This window comes from Rutilus rutilus, assembly GCF_951802725.1.
Source record: "Rutilus rutilus genome assembly, chromosome: 12".
In the NCBI taxonomy this organism is placed as follows: domain Eukaryota; kingdom Metazoa; phylum Chordata; class Actinopteri; order Cypriniformes; family Leuciscidae; genus Rutilus; species Rutilus rutilus.
The window spans coordinates 8,766,245-8,786,209 of NC_140217.1; the positions used below are offsets into that span (position 1 = coordinate 8,766,245).

General features: G+C 38.9%; 1 protein-coding gene across 1 annotated transcript in view; it reads right to left on the reverse strand.

Annotated features, from left to right (window-relative positions):
* The window catches only part of dnah9l (dynein, axonemal, heavy polypeptide 9 like), a 48,711-nt gene that overhangs the window by 12,511 nt on the left and 16,235 nt on the right, over positions 1–19,965 (reverse strand). Inside the window, exons 24-66 of the mRNA XM_084426244.1 lie at positions 19,627–19,785; positions 19,373–19,495; positions 19,173–19,295; positions 18,346–18,570; positions 18,185–18,276; positions 17,937–18,063; positions 17,652–17,813; positions 17,444–17,569; positions 14,448–14,555; positions 14,233–14,364; positions 13,983–14,143; positions 13,739–13,895; positions 13,496–13,641; positions 12,939–13,055; positions 12,665–12,803; positions 12,480–12,572; positions 12,175–12,369; positions 12,005–12,082; positions 11,685–11,817; positions 10,699–10,826; positions 10,459–10,607; positions 9,689–9,839; positions 9,455–9,586; positions 9,160–9,333; positions 7,616–7,820; positions 7,274–7,439; positions 7,074–7,176; positions 6,256–6,495; positions 5,936–6,097; positions 5,657–5,850; positions 5,085–5,247; positions 4,847–4,970; positions 4,610–4,752; positions 4,360–4,521; positions 3,557–3,790; positions 2,772–2,918; positions 2,501–2,614; positions 2,178–2,321; positions 1,537–1,719; positions 1,092–1,137; positions 475–512; positions 311–412; positions 66–200 (exon numbers count right to left, since the gene is read on the reverse strand). Coding sequence (XP_084282370.1) covers positions 66–200; positions 311–412; positions 475–512; positions 1,092–1,137; positions 1,537–1,719; positions 2,178–2,321; positions 2,501–2,614; positions 2,772–2,918; positions 3,557–3,790; positions 4,360–4,521; positions 4,610–4,752; positions 4,847–4,970; positions 5,085–5,247; positions 5,657–5,850; positions 5,936–6,097; positions 6,256–6,495; positions 7,074–7,176; positions 7,274–7,439; positions 7,616–7,820; positions 9,160–9,333; positions 9,455–9,586; positions 9,689–9,839; positions 10,459–10,607; positions 10,699–10,826; positions 11,685–11,817; positions 12,005–12,082; positions 12,175–12,369; positions 12,480–12,572; positions 12,665–12,803; positions 12,939–13,055; positions 13,496–13,641; positions 13,739–13,895; positions 13,983–14,143; positions 14,233–14,364; positions 14,448–14,555; positions 17,444–17,569; positions 17,652–17,813; positions 17,937–18,063; positions 18,185–18,276; positions 18,346–18,570; positions 19,173–19,295; positions 19,373–19,495; positions 19,627–19,785 — 6,135 coding nt within the window. The remainder of the gene's footprint in view (positions 1–65; positions 201–310; positions 413–474; positions 513–1,091; positions 1,138–1,536; positions 1,720–2,177; positions 2,322–2,500; positions 2,615–2,771; positions 2,919–3,556; positions 3,791–4,359; positions 4,522–4,609; positions 4,753–4,846; positions 4,971–5,084; positions 5,248–5,656; positions 5,851–5,935; positions 6,098–6,255; positions 6,496–7,073; positions 7,177–7,273; positions 7,440–7,615; positions 7,821–9,159; positions 9,334–9,454; positions 9,587–9,688; positions 9,840–10,458; positions 10,608–10,698; positions 10,827–11,684; positions 11,818–12,004; positions 12,083–12,174; positions 12,370–12,479; positions 12,573–12,664; positions 12,804–12,938; positions 13,056–13,495; positions 13,642–13,738; positions 13,896–13,982; positions 14,144–14,232; positions 14,365–14,447; positions 14,556–17,443; positions 17,570–17,651; positions 17,814–17,936; positions 18,064–18,184; positions 18,277–18,345; positions 18,571–19,172; positions 19,296–19,372; positions 19,496–19,626; positions 19,786–19,965) is intronic.

A 19,965-nucleotide genomic window follows, 5' to 3' on the forward strand; every position in this document is an offset into this window, starting at 1 on the left:
TGAAGTTACAAAATTAAACGTACAACTATTGTCCGAAAGACAAAACAAGCGTATTGTATTCTGACCTCTAAACCCTTGACCAGGCGGTTGGCCAGCTTGATGGTGTTGTTGGTGTGGTTCACCTCATCCTGACAGCGGAGTTTCTCCGAGGTTGCTTTTTCAAACGCAGCTTTCAGGGTGTCCAAACTATCATCCAACTCCTCCACATTTCACACACACATTTGACATTATACAGTGCACTTTTGTGAAATGCTGATAGGATGTTGTGGTGGAGAGAGAGAGAGTGAGAGCAAACGAGAGAGAGACTTACGGTCAGCTTCTTTCTGATAACCTCTAACTTTTCTGCAGCCTCAGCCAAGTCAGCATTGGCCTGAGACAGACACATCCTCTTCACCTCCACCTCACAGAACACCTTATTAAACCCAAACACATTTAAACACACACACACAATACCAGAACGTTAGAATGGTTTACAGAGCACTGGATTGAACTGGAGATGGAGGATTCTTCGGCTAAATAGAATTATTGGCAGACATTTAAACACTTGAAGATGCAATAATAATCACAGTTGACTACATACTCTACTGTTCAAAAGTTTTGGGTCAATATGGGTTTTTGAAAGAAGTCTTCACCAAGGCTACATTTCTTTGATAAAAAATACAGTAAAAACAGTAATATTGTGAAATATTATTACAATTCAAAATAACTGTTTTCTATTTAAAAATATTTAAAAATGCAATTTATTCTTGTGATGGTAAAGCTGAATTTTCAGCAGCCATTACTCCAGTCTTCAATCACATGATCCTTAATGCTGAACTGGAACTGTGTTTCGTTTTTAACAATTGTCATGATATGTACTAAAAATGACAATAAACTTGACTTTGACGTGGTGCTCAACATTTCTTATTATCATCAATGCTGAAACTTTTGAATAGTTATGTATATACTTATACAGATTCTATATTAATTGCAATTAAACCAGTTTAAACAGTCATATAAAATCTGTTGGGTTGCGTTGAAATGGTCTTGTGTCCAATATTATGTTGTTTTATAATTTATTGATCTGAACAGATTAGCAAGTGTTTACTCACATAGGTCTGGACAGAACAGCATGGAGGAGGGAAGCAAAAAAACACACTGTAAACAATACAATCACAAAAACTCAATGAGAATCCCACACAAGACATTAATTCAGTTCATCTAAAGTTCTACATAATAGCAGCACTCTCTGTCTTAGTTTGTGCAAAAGCGTTTACATAGACACATTCATTTTAAAATCTTGCATTTTTGAACTTGGTGTAAAAAGTTACTATATATATATATATATATATATATATATATATATATATATATATATATACACACATATATATATACATATACATATATATACACATATACATATATATATACATATATATACACATATATATATACATACTATATATATATATATATATATATATATATATATAGTAATTACATATTGATAATTACAAATAGTTATTAATGCTTGATGGTGTAAGTGAGCAGAACCTCATGGAAGCGGATGATGTTGATGACCCAGGCACAGAGACCAGCCGCTGCAGAGGATTTCAGACGGACAAACTCTGGATTGAACTCAGGATCACTCAGATACTCGTCTTTGATCACACGTACTGTGGCTTCAGGGATATGCTCTTTATCAAAATTAACCAGCGCCTGTAAGAAGTCATCCACCTAAACACACACCGAAAGAAAAGGAATAAATCTAGCTCGATGGTGTTTTTAGCCCCCAATGGCTCCTTCCAGGCAGCGAACCCTAACCTCAACCTTAAACCTACCCATCCCCTCGCTGCCTGGAAGGCGCCGTTGGGGGCTAAAAACACCAAACACCATAAATCTACCCAATTTACCTCTTTGCATAACCTGCTGAGTTACAGTATACAGTAGTTTCACTGCCAAATTATTCATACATCTCGACAATCAGTATGTCATTTGAAAACTTCAATACTCAAGATTCGCTAACATTTTTTGTTCTCACATTTTGGCAATTTAAGTAAATTTCAGCCTTTTGCTTATAGATGGAATATGAGGTAAAAGCTAGATTTCAAGAAGATGGCTAAAGTTAAATGTCAGAAAATTGTCAAATATGACCATGAGAATAAATCTTAAATGTCAGCTTCACACACACTCACTTTACTCATGACAACTTTAGATGCTTTCCAGCTGCGATCCTTTGGGATACGGCCGCCAGGAGCCAGGAGCACCACAACAGCTGCGGACACATTCGATACGATGGCGGGAGGATTCGGAAACGTCCGCAACTCTGTTAGATTCAGCTATACACACACATACATGCATTCACAATTACTCTGGACAAAACCAATCAAGTCTGCTAATCAAAACAAAGCATTTGGATATTGAGTGTGAGGACGGTTCAATACAGAAGACAAAGCACACCCGTTAGTCCCCAAACTATAGTCAAGTACATACATACACTACACACACAAATACACACCCTGTTGAGTGTGTTGAGTGCTGCATTAGCTGCCTGTAAAGCCGGTTCTGCTTTCCACAAATCTGCTTCAGTCTCTTGCTGCTGTTTGGTCACTTCTGCTTGGATTGCTTCTACCTGATATTGCAATCATTATGATGTCTTTCTCAGATACATACTCATCTATAGCAATTATTAATATAAACAAACAAGGATGGGAATCATGTGATATTCTAATATGGTGATACGTGTGACTTTGTGCATTAGGGTGGGAATATCGTTATGTGCGTCTCACTTTTTGCTCCTCTGCATCTGCTACGCTCCTCTCCTGACTGAGTTTTTCACTCTGCTGGCCAATTTTAGCGATGAGAGCTTCAGTATCAGTGTTTCTTAGCTGCAACTCCACTTCCTGTGTGGCCAGTTTAGCCTTCAGATCCTCCACCTGAGAGAGAGGTCCAGATAATGTCAAACTTAAAGCTCTAGGACTGAGAATATGGTGTGATAATATACATTTATTTGAGTTTTTGCAGCTCCTTCAGCTTCCAAAATGAGATGCATTCTCCTGGCACAATCAGTCTTGGTTAAAGTTCACTTAAAAATGAAAATTCTGTCATCATTTACTCACCCTCATGTTGTTCCAAACCAGTATGAATTTTCTTTATTCTGCTGAACACAAAAGAAGATATTTTGAAGAATATGGGTAACCAGACAGTTGATGGACCCCATTGACTTCCATAGTAGGAAAAAAATACTATGGAAGTCAATGGGGTCCTGTCTGGTTACCAACATTCTTCAAAATATAAAAAAAATTGTGTTCATTCATTGTGTCAAATTCATACAGGTTTGAAACAACTTGAGGTGAGTAAATGATGACAGAATTTTCATTTTTAAGTGAAATATTCCTTTAAGCCAAAAGAAAATAGAAATCCTTTCACAGGATGAGGTGGTCACATTTTCATACAATTTGGTAGATTTTGGTGAAACCCTGTGTGTGTGTGTGTGTGTGTGTGTGTGTGTGTGTGTGTGTGTGTGTGTGTGTGTGTGTGTGTGTGTGTGTGTAGTTTTAAATGTAAGTTTGACCTGTGATGCAGTGTTCAGTAGTTTCTGCAAGCCGTTCTCCAGACGTTCCATCTTCTGTCTCAGTTCTCTTCTTTTTGTCCCCAGCAGGTTGCCGTAAAGTTTCATGAACTCCAGGAAGCTTTTGGGTGTGGTGTAGTTGAAACGTTTTTCATTCTGCTGATACTTTACACTGACTTCATTCACACTAGTGTGTGCGAACGAGATAAAGTCACTGATGGACACTTGCACCTCTGGCTACAGAAAAGAAAAGCATGTCTTGGTAAATGCATTTAGACTACTGTTGTAAAGTTTGGATAGGTATGATTTTTCAATGTTTTTATGTTTTAATGTTTCAGTAAAAACAATAATATTGTGAAATATTATAATTTAAAATAATAATTTTCTATTTTAATATGGTTTTAAATGTTTTTATTTATTTCTGTGATGGCAAAGCTGAATTTTCAGCATAATTACTCCAGTCTTCAGTGTCACATGATCCAATATGCTGATTTGCTGCTCAATAAACATTTCTTAATATTATAGTTTAAAAGAATAGCATTTATATAAACAAATCTTTTGTGACATTATGTCTTTACTGTCACTTTTGAACAATTTAATACATCCTTGCTAAATAAAAGTATACACATTTTTACTAGCCCTAAACAACAGTTAAGTAATTACTTAAAAGATGCGTCTTAATGTAAAGTAAGTAATTAATCAAAGGTGAAATACGTCCATTAAATGTGCAGATGTATGCAAATTAGGATGCAGCTATGATTTAATCTATTTTATGTATATCACCCTTGCTGTCCCTAGATTTTTACCTCCAGGCCAGAGATATTTTGTATAAAAGTGCTGCTGACGGACAGCAGTGCATGCTGGGGCCAAGGATGGAACCAGTCAATGGCGGTACAGTTCACAAGAGCCGGAAACTTCCGTGCACGTGTACGAAGAGTGAAGCCAACCGGAGAGAAACACAGCACCACCTACAGAGTAGATTAGAAGAAGCATGACATTCACATATTCACACGTAATATATACTTAGGATACAGTTTTCTAAATAAGGAAACCAACCTTGAGCTGTCTGCGTATACGATCAATGAAGAAGTTCCAGCAGTTTTCACGTGTGTCCAGCAAACCAAGCGCCCTCAACTCCACACGAATAGAGGTGACGATCATATCAACCTCTTCCTCACTGAAGAGATCAGGTATATCCCCTACACACACACACATATACATAAACACAAACAAACTGAGAGCTACTGTCAGGATTGAGAGGAAGAAGAAAATGTGAGAGTTTGCAATGCGAACCTGATGCTAGCATGTCGTTGATCAGGACCAGGAATCTTTCATCAGGAATCTGGGCATCTGTGTGCAGGAAGACTGTGCCGATGTTCTTCACTCCCACCTTTATGTACAGTGCAGCGATATCACTCTACAAAGAAAGAACAAAGGATGGAAGTAGAAGGGAAAACTTTTCACAATATTTCATATTAAGCTTCTAACAAAGAGAGATCATTGAAATGCAGTGTGTGTGTGGGTGTGTTACCCTGAGGTCGCTGATGCCATAACCCTTTCTCAGTGTGATCTGAAATACTTCCAAGCTGCTGAGAAAAGCAGCCAACCGACAGAGACTCTGTTTCCCACTACCACCTACTCCAATCAGCAAGGCATTACCCATAGGAGACTCAAGAATACGACTTATCCTACAACTGCACACAAACACACACAGATTACCCATGCAGATTAGAGCTTGGTGATAATATAGTTTATATTTTGAGATGATACAAGCAATCAAGCCGTTAAGATATGAGATATAGTATATATCGCCCTACTCAAGTATACTGTATGAATGCCGATAAAGTTGGACATACTTATATATATCCAACTTTACATAAAGTAGAATGTACTATATATCCAATTTTTTATATATTTCTCAGCAATAATATAGTTTACAAATGAGGTGCTCAAACTTCAGAAAATGTCAACTTTTTTTGATTGTCAACTTCAAAAAGTCAAACTAAATATTATATGAGCTGTTTTATGTTTTTAATGATGTTTAAAATTCTGTTAAATACAGTTTAAAACCTGAATGATTTTGTTATTTTCTAGCAGGCTCACATGTGTTGCATGGCTTCCTCAAACAACACCAGGTTCATGTCAGAGTGCAGCTCATTGTAGTGCTCAAGAGCATCCATCAGGGTCTTCTGAAGCTTCTCCAAGTCCGTCACCTGTGCATAACGTGGCTCACCCATACCATGAGCGAAATGAGAGTAGATCAATGGCTGGTTGATAAATATAGACTCATCTATACCCTACACAAGGAGAGAGAAAAAGGTTTTACTTGATAATTAGACTATCAGTTTACAGGCCACAAGGGATTTGAGAAGTTCTACTCACCTCAAAGTATCTCTTTCCTGTGTCTAGCAGAATCTTGTTGAACAGCTCAACGTCTTTCTCCTCCATCAGTTTGTCTGAATACACACGAGAAGACTCATGCAGCCATAGGTGCACCAGGTCTATAGGGTACCGCACATGTTCTGGCAGAGCAAAGAGAATTCCCTACACACACAGACAAAGTATAAGAACACAGAAAAAAGCATGTCAACACTAATACTAAACACAAGTAGGCCACTTTATACATACATACAGCCATAGTACTCTGTATTATGGTACATGGTAACTGCACAGACACACGCATCTGTTTCATTGACACACACCTGGAAGATGTTAGATATGTCTCTGAGGTTGAAAATGTAGTGAAACCGAATGGCTGTGGGCAGGAAGTTCTGGCTCATTTTCTGATGCAGGCAAATGGCACCCTGGACCAGTGTGTTGGCCAAGCGACTAACACCAAAACTGTAGCCACCCTGCTGGAAATGACCACTCAAAATACTGCTGTATATAGTTGCCAGAGCCTCCGGACTGGGGAAATGTACAGCAAACACTGAAAAATGTCTCTGCCAGGGGGAAGATAAAGATCAAAAAGAAATGTGAAACATAAAAACATGTGCGTATTTGGACAGGACTTTTCTTTGTTTGGTAAACACTAATGAAATTGTAAGGCAGGCTATCTGTGCTTGAGGGTTTTGCATAAGTTGGTTTTTATGGTCTACTTTTCTGTATTGTGCTGGATTGTCTGAAGCCTTTAACACTGTTAAACACCAAATCTTCCTTTACCAAGTTACCATGGGGTGCCTCAGGGTTCAGTACTTGGCCCTCTCCTTTTCTCGATATACACAACATTACTGGGGCCTACCATCTGCATTTTATTACCACAGCTACGTTAAAGACTCATCAATAATAATCCCAACCAGGTCAGCCAGGAAGTACTGTTTGATGACCAGTTGAACTTAATGGAACACACAACAAAATCAGACCCATCCTACAATATCCGAGCATGCTGCACAACTCCTTGTCCAGGCTCTTTTCATGTCTACACTGGATTCTAGGCTGTATATTACGTATAGTCAAGGGTGAAATATTGCTATGGTTACTTTCAGATGAGGGCTGGATATGTATTGGTTGCTATGGTTACCTGTAGCCGAGGGTTAACTGAGAAGCTTCCTGCTGTTGGGTTCATGCAGGTGATGTACTGACAGTTATGAATCTCCTTGAGGACTAGTCTCTGACGGTCATACCTACAAAATAGAAACATTCATTTAATCAAAAGCACATTTAAAAACAAGACTGTAAATAATGTTTCATCTACATGCTTTAATGCTCATGTTCTCATACCAGTGGGAGTAGTCCAGGTGCTGCCTGATAAGAGTATGAGGCTGAACAGTGCCATATGCATCTACCTCAGGCATGTTCAGGTCATCCACAAAGTAGATGAGCTTCTTAGTACCATAAGGAGCAAAGTTTCGCCCTGCCTTCTTCTCCAGATGTTTCTCCAGTACGCCTACATTTAAACAACCAGAATGGAAATATTGCCTGTAATTTGTACGATGATGTCCTCCTGCATACCTTGCAAATGTGTCCATGCGTTTACATGCATAAATGTGAAGTTTGTGCACTACATGTCTTTGTGTTTATGAGAGAATATGGTGTGTATACAACTTTCATCATCTTACTCACGCTGTAACATGGCTGAGGTTGTGTAGTAATTGAAAGGTACTTTGGCCACCATGAATTCCTCTTTAAGTTTAGAAATATTATCCCAGACCAGGATGGTTTTCCCTACACCAGCATTTCCTACCAACATCACTGGCTTCCCCTTCTGCATAAGTAACTCAATGAAGTATGTCAAGCAGATCGTCTCGGCCGATTGCACCAATACTGTCTGTACACATGGACAAAATTTTAAAAGGTGAATCTTTGCAGCTCTTTGATTAAATATTCTTAATATAAACCTACAGAAATAATCTCATTATAAGTCTGCATAGCATCAATGACATGACATGCTGAGGAAGTAACACCAAACAATAATTATAATAACCATGAACATAAAGTTTAAAAAAATTATGTTGACTCTAAAAAAAGAAAGAAGGTGGGGTCCACTCCATAACTATAACGATAATGGCACAGAGGAACAATATCACTGGAATCACATCAAACAATAAAAACAATGATAGCTAATCAAAATCTTTCCAACTTTAAAGTGGATGATGCAATTATGTTCACAGAACATAACTAAAGCATGAGAACAGAATAAATCATAATTATCCAATGGTGTGGACGCTAATATAGATATCATTAAAGTTATCGTTATACACAGGGCTTGACATTAACAACACCCTGTTATGTTAAATTTTATACATAGTATATACATTTTTCAATTGTAGTCTTTTAAAAAGACATCTGAAATAATAAACTAAGTGCAATGTAGTGTTGTCAAAAACAGTTTTTTGATACATATTGATACTGAAATATCTAAATATCTGAAAAGCTTACAATACTCATTTTCCGAAGAATAGATACACAAAACCAGCTGCGCTTTCTCGCTCTCTCATCTCTCTGACAGCAAGCTGACACACACATACGGCTCACTGACTCGTTTCATTTGCTCCGGATATATATTGTTAATGTTACAGGGCTTGAATCTCGCCGTGGAATTGCATGTATTACACATTTTTACTCATTCCCGCAGATTTTGTGCTCACACCCAAAGTGCATGCACATAAAGCCGCCTCTCAGTACTAAATGGAGTTCTTTTTCGCTGCTTATTGTGCTTAAACAGTCAAATACACACACAAAAATCATGTCAAAATACCGGTCTTGTCAAGTATTCACAACAGGTAAACACAGTTATTTATGTTTTACTCTAAGTGAACGTAAACAGTTGAGAAAGAAAACGCATGTGTAACAGTATGATGGATCCGTGTGTCAGGTCTTAAAATGACAGCAGCCTAATATATCTGCTGCCAAAATATGTTTTTAATATTAACTAAATATAAAGTTTTTGTGGCCAGTGACTGGTGAGCAAAAAAGTGAATGTCAAGGCCTGGTTATACAGGCCTTAAAGGGATCGTTCACTTAAAAATGAATATCAATTCTGAATTTTGGTTGAACTGTCCTTTTAAGACTCTGAAGGAAATTAAGCTGTGATAAATTGTTTAATGAAAACAAAGAATATAAGACAGACCATATTTTCTGTATTTTGTGTTTTGTTCGTAATTGACCTGCAAAGGGATGTCGGGTTCCAGCTCAAAGGGAGGTGTGCGTTCACTCCACGGAGTGAACCGTTTGGTGTTGGGGTCGATGTAGTAATCAAACACTGATCCCTGAGAGGGAAACTTCACAGCTCTCATCTCCTTACACCACCAACGACTGAACTCTGAACGATAGTCTATTAGCTGACAAGAGACAAAGCAAAAGAATAGAGATGGAGTATCACAAATATAGTTTATCACAAAGTAAAGATCACATTGGATATGTAGCTTATAGCAAACAGTGTTCATGAATTTGCAGACTAACATGGTCCTGGAATAGAGCCCCTCCAAAGGCCCACACACATGCAAACACAAAGTAGAGCTCATAGAGCTCACGGGGAGAGTCCGGAGGGGTGTTATCATCAGTCAGCAAGCAGTCCAGCAGACAGCACAGGGTCTGATGCATACAAACAATAGGAACACGTTAAAGTTACAAAAGTTTGGCTGTACATATCTATACTGTATGTAGCCTATGTGTGTTGGACTGTGTGTCTCTTACCTGTACCATGCTCATCTCAGGTATAGGTGTGATCGTCTTAAGGTTGCATCTGACCTGCTCCAGACAGTAGGGTACATACTTATCAAACAATATAGTGAGATTTGCTCGCTCAGATTGGGCCTGACGGGTGTCTATCCAGCTTGTCACAAACCTGTTAATTAAAATGAGGGGTTGAGGGTCTCAAACACAAACTGCAGTATTGGATGCAAAACCTACTCTACGGCTCAAAAGACCCCAGGGTCAGTAAGATTTTTCTCCATAAAAATGATTTTCAACAAGAATGCATTAAACTGACCAGTAAAATGACAGTAAAAACATTTCTAATGTTACAAAAGTTTCCTATTTCACATAAATGCTCTTCTTTTGAGGTTTATATTCAAAGAATCCTGAAAAAAGTGTCATGGTTTTAACCAAAATTTTAAGCAGCACAACGGTTTTCAACATTGAACATAAGAAATGATTCTTGAGCAACAAATCAACATGATTTCTGAAGGATCATGTGACACTGAAGACTGGAGAAATGGCTGCTGAAAATTCTGCTTTACCATCACTCACAGATATGTTGCATTTTAAAATATATTAAAATTGAAAAGTTATTTTAACTTGTAATAATATTTCTGTATATTACTGTTTTTTTATCAAATAAAGAAAGCCTTGGTGAGCATAAGGGAACTCTTTTAAAAAAAAAATCTTACAGGCCCCAAACTTTTGAACGGTAGTGTACATTAAGAAGAAAGAAATGGGTCAGTGAAGTGAATACTGTCACTCACGAACTCCAGCCCAGATCCTGAGGGTTCACGTACAGAATTCCAGCCCTAGATACTGTAGCCGGTGTTGCAGCCTTCAAGTGGCTGATCTCAAACAGCAAACGCATGGAGGGGGTCAGTGATATCCGCTCATTACTGGCCAAGGTAAGCACCTAATATATACACATCACGTACACACATAAATAAATATAAACAATCACACAGTACACACATTGATGGCAATCTTAAGTCAGGACAAACAACCTTATTATCATCCATGACAGTATTCAGTGATTCAATCCACATGGGGTCGATGTCTCCATCTAGAACAATCCACTTCGGTCCATCATGAGATATGGCAGAGAGTTCTCTCATAGTGGATGAAAACAGACCTGAAACCCACAGATTTGTGATCACACAAACACACCTTTGCACATATTTTTATACACACACACAAAATGGCACAAAAAAGTATCTGAACACTTAAGCCACACATGAAAATGTGTAAATGGCCTCAATGGCCTGCATTAGATATTATTACTGATGCTGAAAACAGTTGCAGTGCTTAATATTTTACATTTATATGATACATTTTTCCAGGTTTCTTTGATGAATAGAAAGTTCAAAAGAACTACATTTACATTTACATTTATTCATTTAGCTGACGCTTTTATCCAAAGCGACTTACAATTGCTATATATATGTCAGAGGTCGCACGCCTCTGGAGCAACTAGGGGTTAAGTGTCTTGCTCAGGGACACATTGGTGTCTCACAGTGGATTCGAACCCGGGTCTCTCACACCAAAGGCACCAAAGGCATTTGTCTTATCCATTGCGCCACACCACCCCTTTACTCCAACAAAAGCACAGCATTTACTTTAAATATAAATCTTTTGAAACTTTGTCAATTTAATGCATCCTTGCTGAATAAAAGTATTTGTTTCTTTTAAAATAAATAAATCTTACGGACCCTAAAAACTGTAGCATTTAATATAATCCATTTATATAAAATGCTTAGATTTTAATTTAAATCACATTTTGCCCTTTTATGAATAAAAGGCCCCCGCCATGTTGTTTATATCAGATATTTATGGGACATATGGTTCCTCATAGCAATAGACAAACGCAACACACACTCAAAAGTTTAGCGAACCAGTCGCATATAAACACATTCACACCACAGCTGACAGCTGTCTACAGAGATGAACTTCAAAAAAAGGAATTAAACCACACTCCCATAAACACACCCACCATCTTTCCACTCCCGTGTAGCTGGGTGCAGAAAGCCAAACAGCTCATCGGTGGTGACAGCTTTAGGGTTGATGTCAGTCCAGATGGGCTTCAGTTTCATGTTAGAATAGGTCTTATGCAGTGTCTTCAGAATCTGACCCATAAACAACCACATAATTCAACCATATATACAGGTTAGTTTACTGAAACAGCAACATGACCCACTCAATACAATGGAGCTGGCTAGTATAGGCTCTCTGATACAAATACATAGAGTTAGAAACTCAGAGGTCAACTCAACCTCAGAAACATTTGTCTCTTTATTTCTTCATTGGACTGACCTGACTTTTTCCTGTTCCAGGTCCACCTACTACAAAAACAGAGTGTCTCACTGCCAACAGCTCCTCCAGCTGGGTCACCTGAAAGCAGAAGGCGTGATAAGAAACAGAGGGTACATGCAAAACCATGAAATGTAAAACATTTGAAAATTTCTCACATACGACAGACAGACCTTGAGTATGAAGTTCTCCTCTGGCTGCAGGTGGAGTTCAGCGACTGACTGGCGTACGTTCTGCTCAAGCTCATTGTCTCTCTTGCGTGGGATATCCAGAAGAGGAAAGAGATCACTTATAAGTCCCAAAAATATTGGCACATCACTCGTCACAACCTTTGGCAGGTTAAAGTCTCGCAGAGCACGCATCAGCACCTGAAAAACACACATACACCACATTACAAAATCAACATTTCTGAATATGTTTTAAATATAAAGCAACAAAGAAAAATGCATCACTTCTAAACAACAATTCCCATGAGCACCTGCTCTTCAGGGCGGCTCCTCTCCTCCCGCTTCAGTGACCCAGCAACAACCAAGACTGACTTTATGGCCCTCAGGCCCCAGTCATAATGATCCTACAAAAAATAATGATCTTGTTTGAAAGATCACCCAATACAGTGGATAAATATAATGCATTAAGTGTGTTTATGTTTCAATGTGTGTGTACCTGTTTGGAGAGCAGCTCTTTGCAGAGTGTATAGAGGCTGATGAACTTGCGTGCGAGCAGACGTGCTTCTATAAAACCTTCAGCCACCAACATGATCTCACAGATTAACTCATAATCAGGAATCACCATCGCACATGGCCTGACACACGGAGATAAGAGTTATAAGATTATAAGTATATAAGAATGTTCAGTGGACACCATATGTCTATCTTTCCCATATAAACATCTAAAAATCCAATTTCATTCCATTCAATAGCATAACCAGAGCCTAAACCTGAAAAGTGCTTTAAGGTTTTCTGGTAGTTCAGTCCTCCCTGCATATCCAGGGTTCAGAGTGATGAAGATCCCAACTGTTTGCCTTAACTCAATCTCCTCCCCCAGGAAGTGGAACCTAATACACAGTGGAATGAAGGGGTAAGAGATGGGATAGAATGGAATGGTTTGACATGTTATGAGATAGAATGGAATGGAAATGGATGGCATGGAATAGGATAGAAAAGTGTGAGTTATGAGTTATACTTGAGAGGATGGGGTGAGATGGAATGGGAGATGGTATGATGGGATGGGATAGAATGGATACAGAAAATATAAAGAAAAGAATGTAACAGAACATGATGGAACAAGACACAATTGGATGGTATGGAATAGTGTAAGATGAAATTTGTATGAAATTGTATGGAAAACAATAGAATAGGATACAAGAGGGTAGGGCAAGATGGAATAGAGGGTGGGAAAAAAGATGTGATAGAACATAACAGAATCAGGACATGATAGGATTTGATAGAACCGAATGGTGTGAAATAAGCCGAAATGGGGTGAGATGGAGCTGACCTCTGTTTCTTGTTGCGAACTGCATCCTGAATGGTTTTCACCTGCACAGCAACCACAGACAGAACCTCCACAGAGATCCTGTTAAACTCGTCAAAACAACCCCACACTCCCGTCTGGGCCAAACCTTTATAGATATTACCTATGGACTGAAAGAGGAAGGAGGAAAGAGAAAGAAACAATGCATAAAGTAAAGAGAGGTGTGCCAGTAGTGTTCCTGAGACCGATGTGCTGTGGCCTGCACACCTTGTAGTCCATTTGCTCTGAGCAGTTGAACACATAGACCATAATGCCGAGCGATCGGCCAAGGTCTTTGGTGGTTTCTGTCTTGCCAGTTCCGGCAGGACCAGAGGTGGCGCCACTCATGGTGAGGTGCAGAGACTGAGTCAGAGTGATGTAACATCTGCGGGTACAATGACCAGCATAGTCACATAACATCAGTAACAAGATCACTGCACAAATCTGATCAGTAATTATGTGTGACACTGACCGGTCAGTGAGTGGTGTTATGACCAGTCTGTTGGTATTCCCTAGATACTCGTACGAGAACTGAAACTGTGCGTCACAGATGTTGATGTAACAGTGCTTCTGCTGCTCATCCCATCGGTGCCGTAACTGTGACAGCCACGCAAATGCCTGTCCACTGGTCACCTAGGACACATGTCATTATGATGTCATCATACTTCCTCTTCCTAAACCCTTATTTTAGGCAACACAAAATTCAATACAGGTTTGATTACCTTCTGAGATACGAGTTTAGCGACTACATCACGAGCGTGGACATCAATAGTGCAGATGGTCATGATCTTTTGTCGGTCTCCAGGGGTAAGGTCACCCAGTAACATGTGTATCAGAGAGTGGAGCTGACCGATCTACAGTCAGTTACAAACAACAGTGATTTTCTCAGATATCAACATAAAGTGAGATGAGTTAGTGTTTTTATATTTGTATTTACCTGTTTTCGGTTGTAGTCTTTCAGGGCAGTCTCAAAACCTTCCTCCACCCTCTCAAAGGCAATGCCCACATCTATCGCCCACCAAATTTGACTGCCAGTCAGTGCGACCTAAGAACCAGACATATACAAATGCACACACATTTAAAATTAATCTGTTAAATAATTGTTAAATTATTGCCTTCATGTAACATTATTGTTTTTCATTTATCCAACCTTTAACCTACTTATTGTAGAGTTAAAGGGATACTCCACTTTTTTCGGAAATATGCTCATTTTACATCTCCCCCAGAGTTAAACAGTTGAGTTTTACCGTTTTAGAATCCATTCAGCCGAACTCCGGGTCTGACGGTACCACTTTTAGCATAGCTTAGCACAGATCATTGATTCTGATGAGTCCAGTAGCATTTCTTTCAAAATGACCAAAGAGTTTCAATATTTTTCCTATTTAAAACTTGACTCTTCTGGTTTGCTACTGGACTCATCAGAATCAATGATCTGTGCTAAGCTATGCTAAAAGTGGTACCGTCAGACCCGGAGTTCGGCTGAATGGATTCTAAAACGGTAAAACTCAACTGTTTAACTCTGGGGGAGATGTAAAATGAGCTTATTTCCGAAAAAAGTGGAGTATCCCTTTAACGAAAGTTATCATGAGCATTGTAATGTTTAAAGCGGATGTTTAAAGTGAGTGGTTCATTCAAAAATCTGCAAGATCTTACCTTCATGCTGTGAAAATACAAACTGGAGTATAAAACACAAACGGGGCTACATGAGGTCTATAAAAGTTACAAACTAATAGGATAGGGATCATAAAGAATTTCAATTCTGGTTGTGATTCCTTCTAATGAATCTCTCTTTTTTTTTGGTTCTTACAATAATTAATACAAAACAATACAATACTCAAAGGGATAGTTCACCCAAAAATAAAAATGTTTACTCACTCTCAAATTGTCCCAAACCTGTATAAATGTCTTTGTTCTGCTGTACACAAAGGAAGATATTTGGAAGATTGTTTGTAACCAAGCAGATCTCAGGCCCCATTGACTACCATAGTATTTTTTTTCCTACTATGGTAGTCAACTGGGGGCCGAGATCTGCTTGGTTTTGGAATTGGACTAAACTGATACTGCTGTATGTTTCATGTAGTAAAATAAAGATATAAGCCTCAATTGCTTTGAATTTTGAATTTTCCAAAAAAAATACTTTTTCTAACTCCTCATAGGCCATTGCTCTGATTTTCACGAAAAATGAATCAGATCATCTTCATACCATGCCGACGAAAAGTTATGGAATTCAAGTCGATTCGTCATACCGTTCTCGAATAACGAAAATGCACACCAAAATGAATGTGAGGCTATATCTCCGAAACACTTTAGCGTATTCTGTCCAAATTTGGCGCGTGTTATGACAACCATGACCTGAGGATAGTGGTCAGGAGATATGAAAAGTGGCTATTTTTGCTTATAACTTCTGAACACTTTGACCAAAAATAACAAAACTGGTCTTTTTAGATTCGGTGCAGCATGCCAAGTCATACGATACCCAATTTTCCCATATCAGCCATTTTAGGCGATGGCCATCTTGAATTTTGTCTAAAAAATGCTATATTTTACAAACGCATTGGTGTATCATTACGAAACTCGGTATGTGCCTTCAGCACAATGCCCTGACAGTTTCGGGGCAGCGCCACCTTGTGGTCAAAATTTCCAAAAATGCTAATTACTTTTGAATAAATTAGCCTATTATAATGAAACTTGTCTTAAGATTCCTTGGATCATGCCGACAACATGGATACCAATTTTGCCATAGTCAGCCAAACTTCCTGTCCGCCATTTTGATTTTCTTTAAAACCTACTTTAAAGGCAGGGTAGGTAGGATTTATTAAAAATTAAAGATCCAAATTTGTTAAAACTTTCTATATATATCAATACATAATTAAAATGTAAGAACTCTGAAAAAAAGAGTATAAAAATCAAGTGACTCTAGACCGTTTAATCTGTATTAAACACAGCTCATTATTTCGATTCGGGACGAATCAAAGGATTGGCTTAGGCGACTGTCACTCTCTCGCAACCATGGCAACCACCCTTTTGCCACACAGCACCTGCACTTGCGCGCGACCGTTTGATTTGAGGAGTGCGAGAGGCACGGAACCTGATCACACCTCCGTCCAGTAGATGGCGGTAATGCACTATGTTTGCAAGCTGCCAATAAAATCTATCGAAGAAGAAGAAGAAGGCACTGAACCTAGGAATACCAAAACAATGGCAGAGAAAGAGCAATCTAAATTTACAGTACCGGCATATGCAGTTAGTGAAGGCAAACCAGGCAAAAAAAATGCCCCTTCCCCTCCGCTTGTCTCAGGTAAATAATGCGTCCTCTAGCTCAGCGGTCGGAGTCGCGCGTTCATGTGTTTTGGGGGCGTGGCTTTGGAAGAAGCACAGAAATGAGGGAGTGGAGTGAATGGAAATAATGAGATGTCTTTAAAACAGTCGTGAGAGGTCTACAGACACTCGATTTTGATACTTTCTTTTTCAGAGTACTTACATTTTAATTATGTATTGATATGTACATAAAGTTTAAACAAATTTGAAAAATAAAATTTTTAGACCATTTCTACCTACCCTGCCTTTAACCGTTAGTCCAATTTTCACCAAAATTGAATGGTATTATCTTCAGACTGTGCCGACATGGGTTTCATGTCGATAGACAAAACAATTTTCATATACTGCAGCAATAAATTTCCTGCATGATGCCAAAATGACTCTGAGGCTGTATCTCTGCAATGCTTTGACATATTAACACCAAACTTTGCATGTGTCATTGTCACTTCACTCTGATCACAACACATCAATTTGGTCACAGTGCCACCTATTGGTCAAAAGTGATAAAACATTAAATCAAATTACTGTGAGTGAGTTCAAGTTTAACTTTATCTCAAAGCATTAAAAGTCAGTGAAATCCCTAACTAAAATGGAACTAAACACTCACTAACACACCTGTGCCGGGTAGTCAAACAGCCACTGATCTCGTGGCTTGTCTTCATATGCTGCCACAGCTTCAGAGATCTCCTGGCGAACAGTGGAGCGCATGGCCTTCTCTAGAGTACTCAGCCAACACTCGGCCTGTTACATGATAGACAGACAAAATGTTTTTCAACTACAGCATCTAAAGATGGAGTGTTGTGTATGTGTCATTGAGTCTCACCTGTCCTTCACACACACAGGGCTGTGAGAAGGGCACATATTCTCCCTCTCTACTGTACATTCCCAAGGCAACAGTTGTTTTGGGATCAGTGGCTCCATCATCATCCTCTTTGAAGCGGAGGTCAGCCAGATTGTCAAAAAGCTTCAGCAGGTGTCGTGTCACCTGTGCATTATACACACATTTACACACAAATGCATTACAACACACATTCTTTTGCAGATAAACACAAAGTGGACTTTTTGCCTTTCATTTTTTAACTTTGTGGTGTGTTAGTATAGCAGCAACCTGTCTAGGCTGAGTTCCCTTAGAAACTATTTCCAGCAAGTCACTAGCCGAGACAAAGTAAAAGCGTGGAAATGTCAAACGCTTTGTCTCCAAATACTCAGCCAGAGCCTTCTCGCACACAGACAATCTGCAATACAGAGACATACACAAATAAAATTATTCATGTTTTACAATAATCTATTATGGTGGAGTATTGAAAGGCGTTCACACAGAAAGTGATTTGCAATGACAAACCATCCAAAAGTTACCTTTGCTGAAGAGTCTCAAGTTGCTCCAAGAAGCCTGGCTGGTTAGTGACTTTTATCACATTATTGGTCTCCACAACAGTGATCATTAAACCCTGAAACCAGGTTTTGTGTTAATACATTTCTGATCTTGCTGGCAACTCATGCATAGTCTGTCACAATACCTGGAAGTCCTGGTGGATGCCCTGAAACCGCTCTGCGTCATGGGCCAGCTGGTTCCGGATGTCCTCAGAGTTGGTGAAAATACTTTGGAGGTGAGCCCATGTGCGCTGAACCGCCAACCACGTGCCAATGACCAGATCAGCCACCACCAGCTTCCGCTGCCAGCCACTCACCTCCACCATGAAATACTCCACATACTTACTCATGAGAATATTCTGCAACTGAACCTGGGTATCACACATATACAAAACGAATTGAACTAAATTGACCTGATCTAATCTAATATGAATGGATCATAACCACACCAAACTGAGCTGATTGGAACTGACCTGAACTAAACTGATCAGAACTGAACTGTTCAGAACCACACCAAATTGAACTGATTTGGATTAGGACAAATTTGGACTGATCAGAACTAAACTGATCTGAAGATATCAGATCAGATCGGTTCAATTATTGGAGCCGATCTGATCATAACCAAACGAAATTGGTCTGATCTAAATGGAATTTGAAATGAACCAAACTGAACTGAACTTAACTGAAACAATCAATTCAGATCAAATCAAAATAAAACTAAATTTATCTGATTTGACTGAAACTGAACTCAACTGAACTAAACTGATAAGAATTTAACTAAAAGTTTTGAACTAAATCGAACTAAAAGATCAGATCAAAATAGAATCAAACTGATCTGATCAGAATTTAGACTGATCTACACTGATAATAACCAAACTAAATTGATCTGATCAGATCAAAACCAAACTAAACAGAACAAAGTTAAGTGAATGTTGATTTAAGCTAAACCCAGTTGACTGATACAGGAAGTTACCTGGTTGTCCTCCAGGGTTTCAATCAGGTTCTCATTAGCTTTGAGCAGAGGTGTTCCAGTACTTGTGTGCGTCTCATACGACAGAGACATCATGGACCAAGTCTGGTGAATCTCACCCAGAATCTGTAAATACAACAGATACATTTTATTGTGCCCTGAAATGCCTCAGAGTTTCTAAGAAATGCTTTAAATCTCTCTACCTTCTCAATTCCCATCTCTTTGACTGCTTTGTCCACAATGTTCTTCACTTCTTCCTCCACACGGTGGAGCTGCAGCTCTAAGAGATCTCCAAGTGTGGTGTTCTCATCCATCACAAAACTCACCTACAGGGACAAGAAGAGAGGTTAGTCCCTCTGTCTATTACTCGCATGATATTTATCACTCAACTGTTATCTATTAGGCATTAATAGGTTTTCGATCCTATGGTTATGCTATGCTGGTTTGTGTTTGTTACCCCCGTTGTGTGCATGAGCTGTTGCCAGTGTCTCTCTCTGACAGCAGAGTTTTGAAGTTCATTGACAGCTCTCAGTGATGTCAACAAATTCTTAACAATGGATTCCAGGCCGCTGTAGACGTCCCACGCACGCACATCTTTATCCAGAGTCTTCATCTCCTACATATTCACAGACACTGTTATTCTATGACAATTCATCACAAAGTGACAATAAACATACATAAGGCCCCATTTAATTTATAATCTAGATAACTTAAACTTCTGGATAAATATTCAGAGCTTTTGTATTTATTTTTGTATATGTTTAGATACAGTAATTTTTCATACACCTCGTCCAAC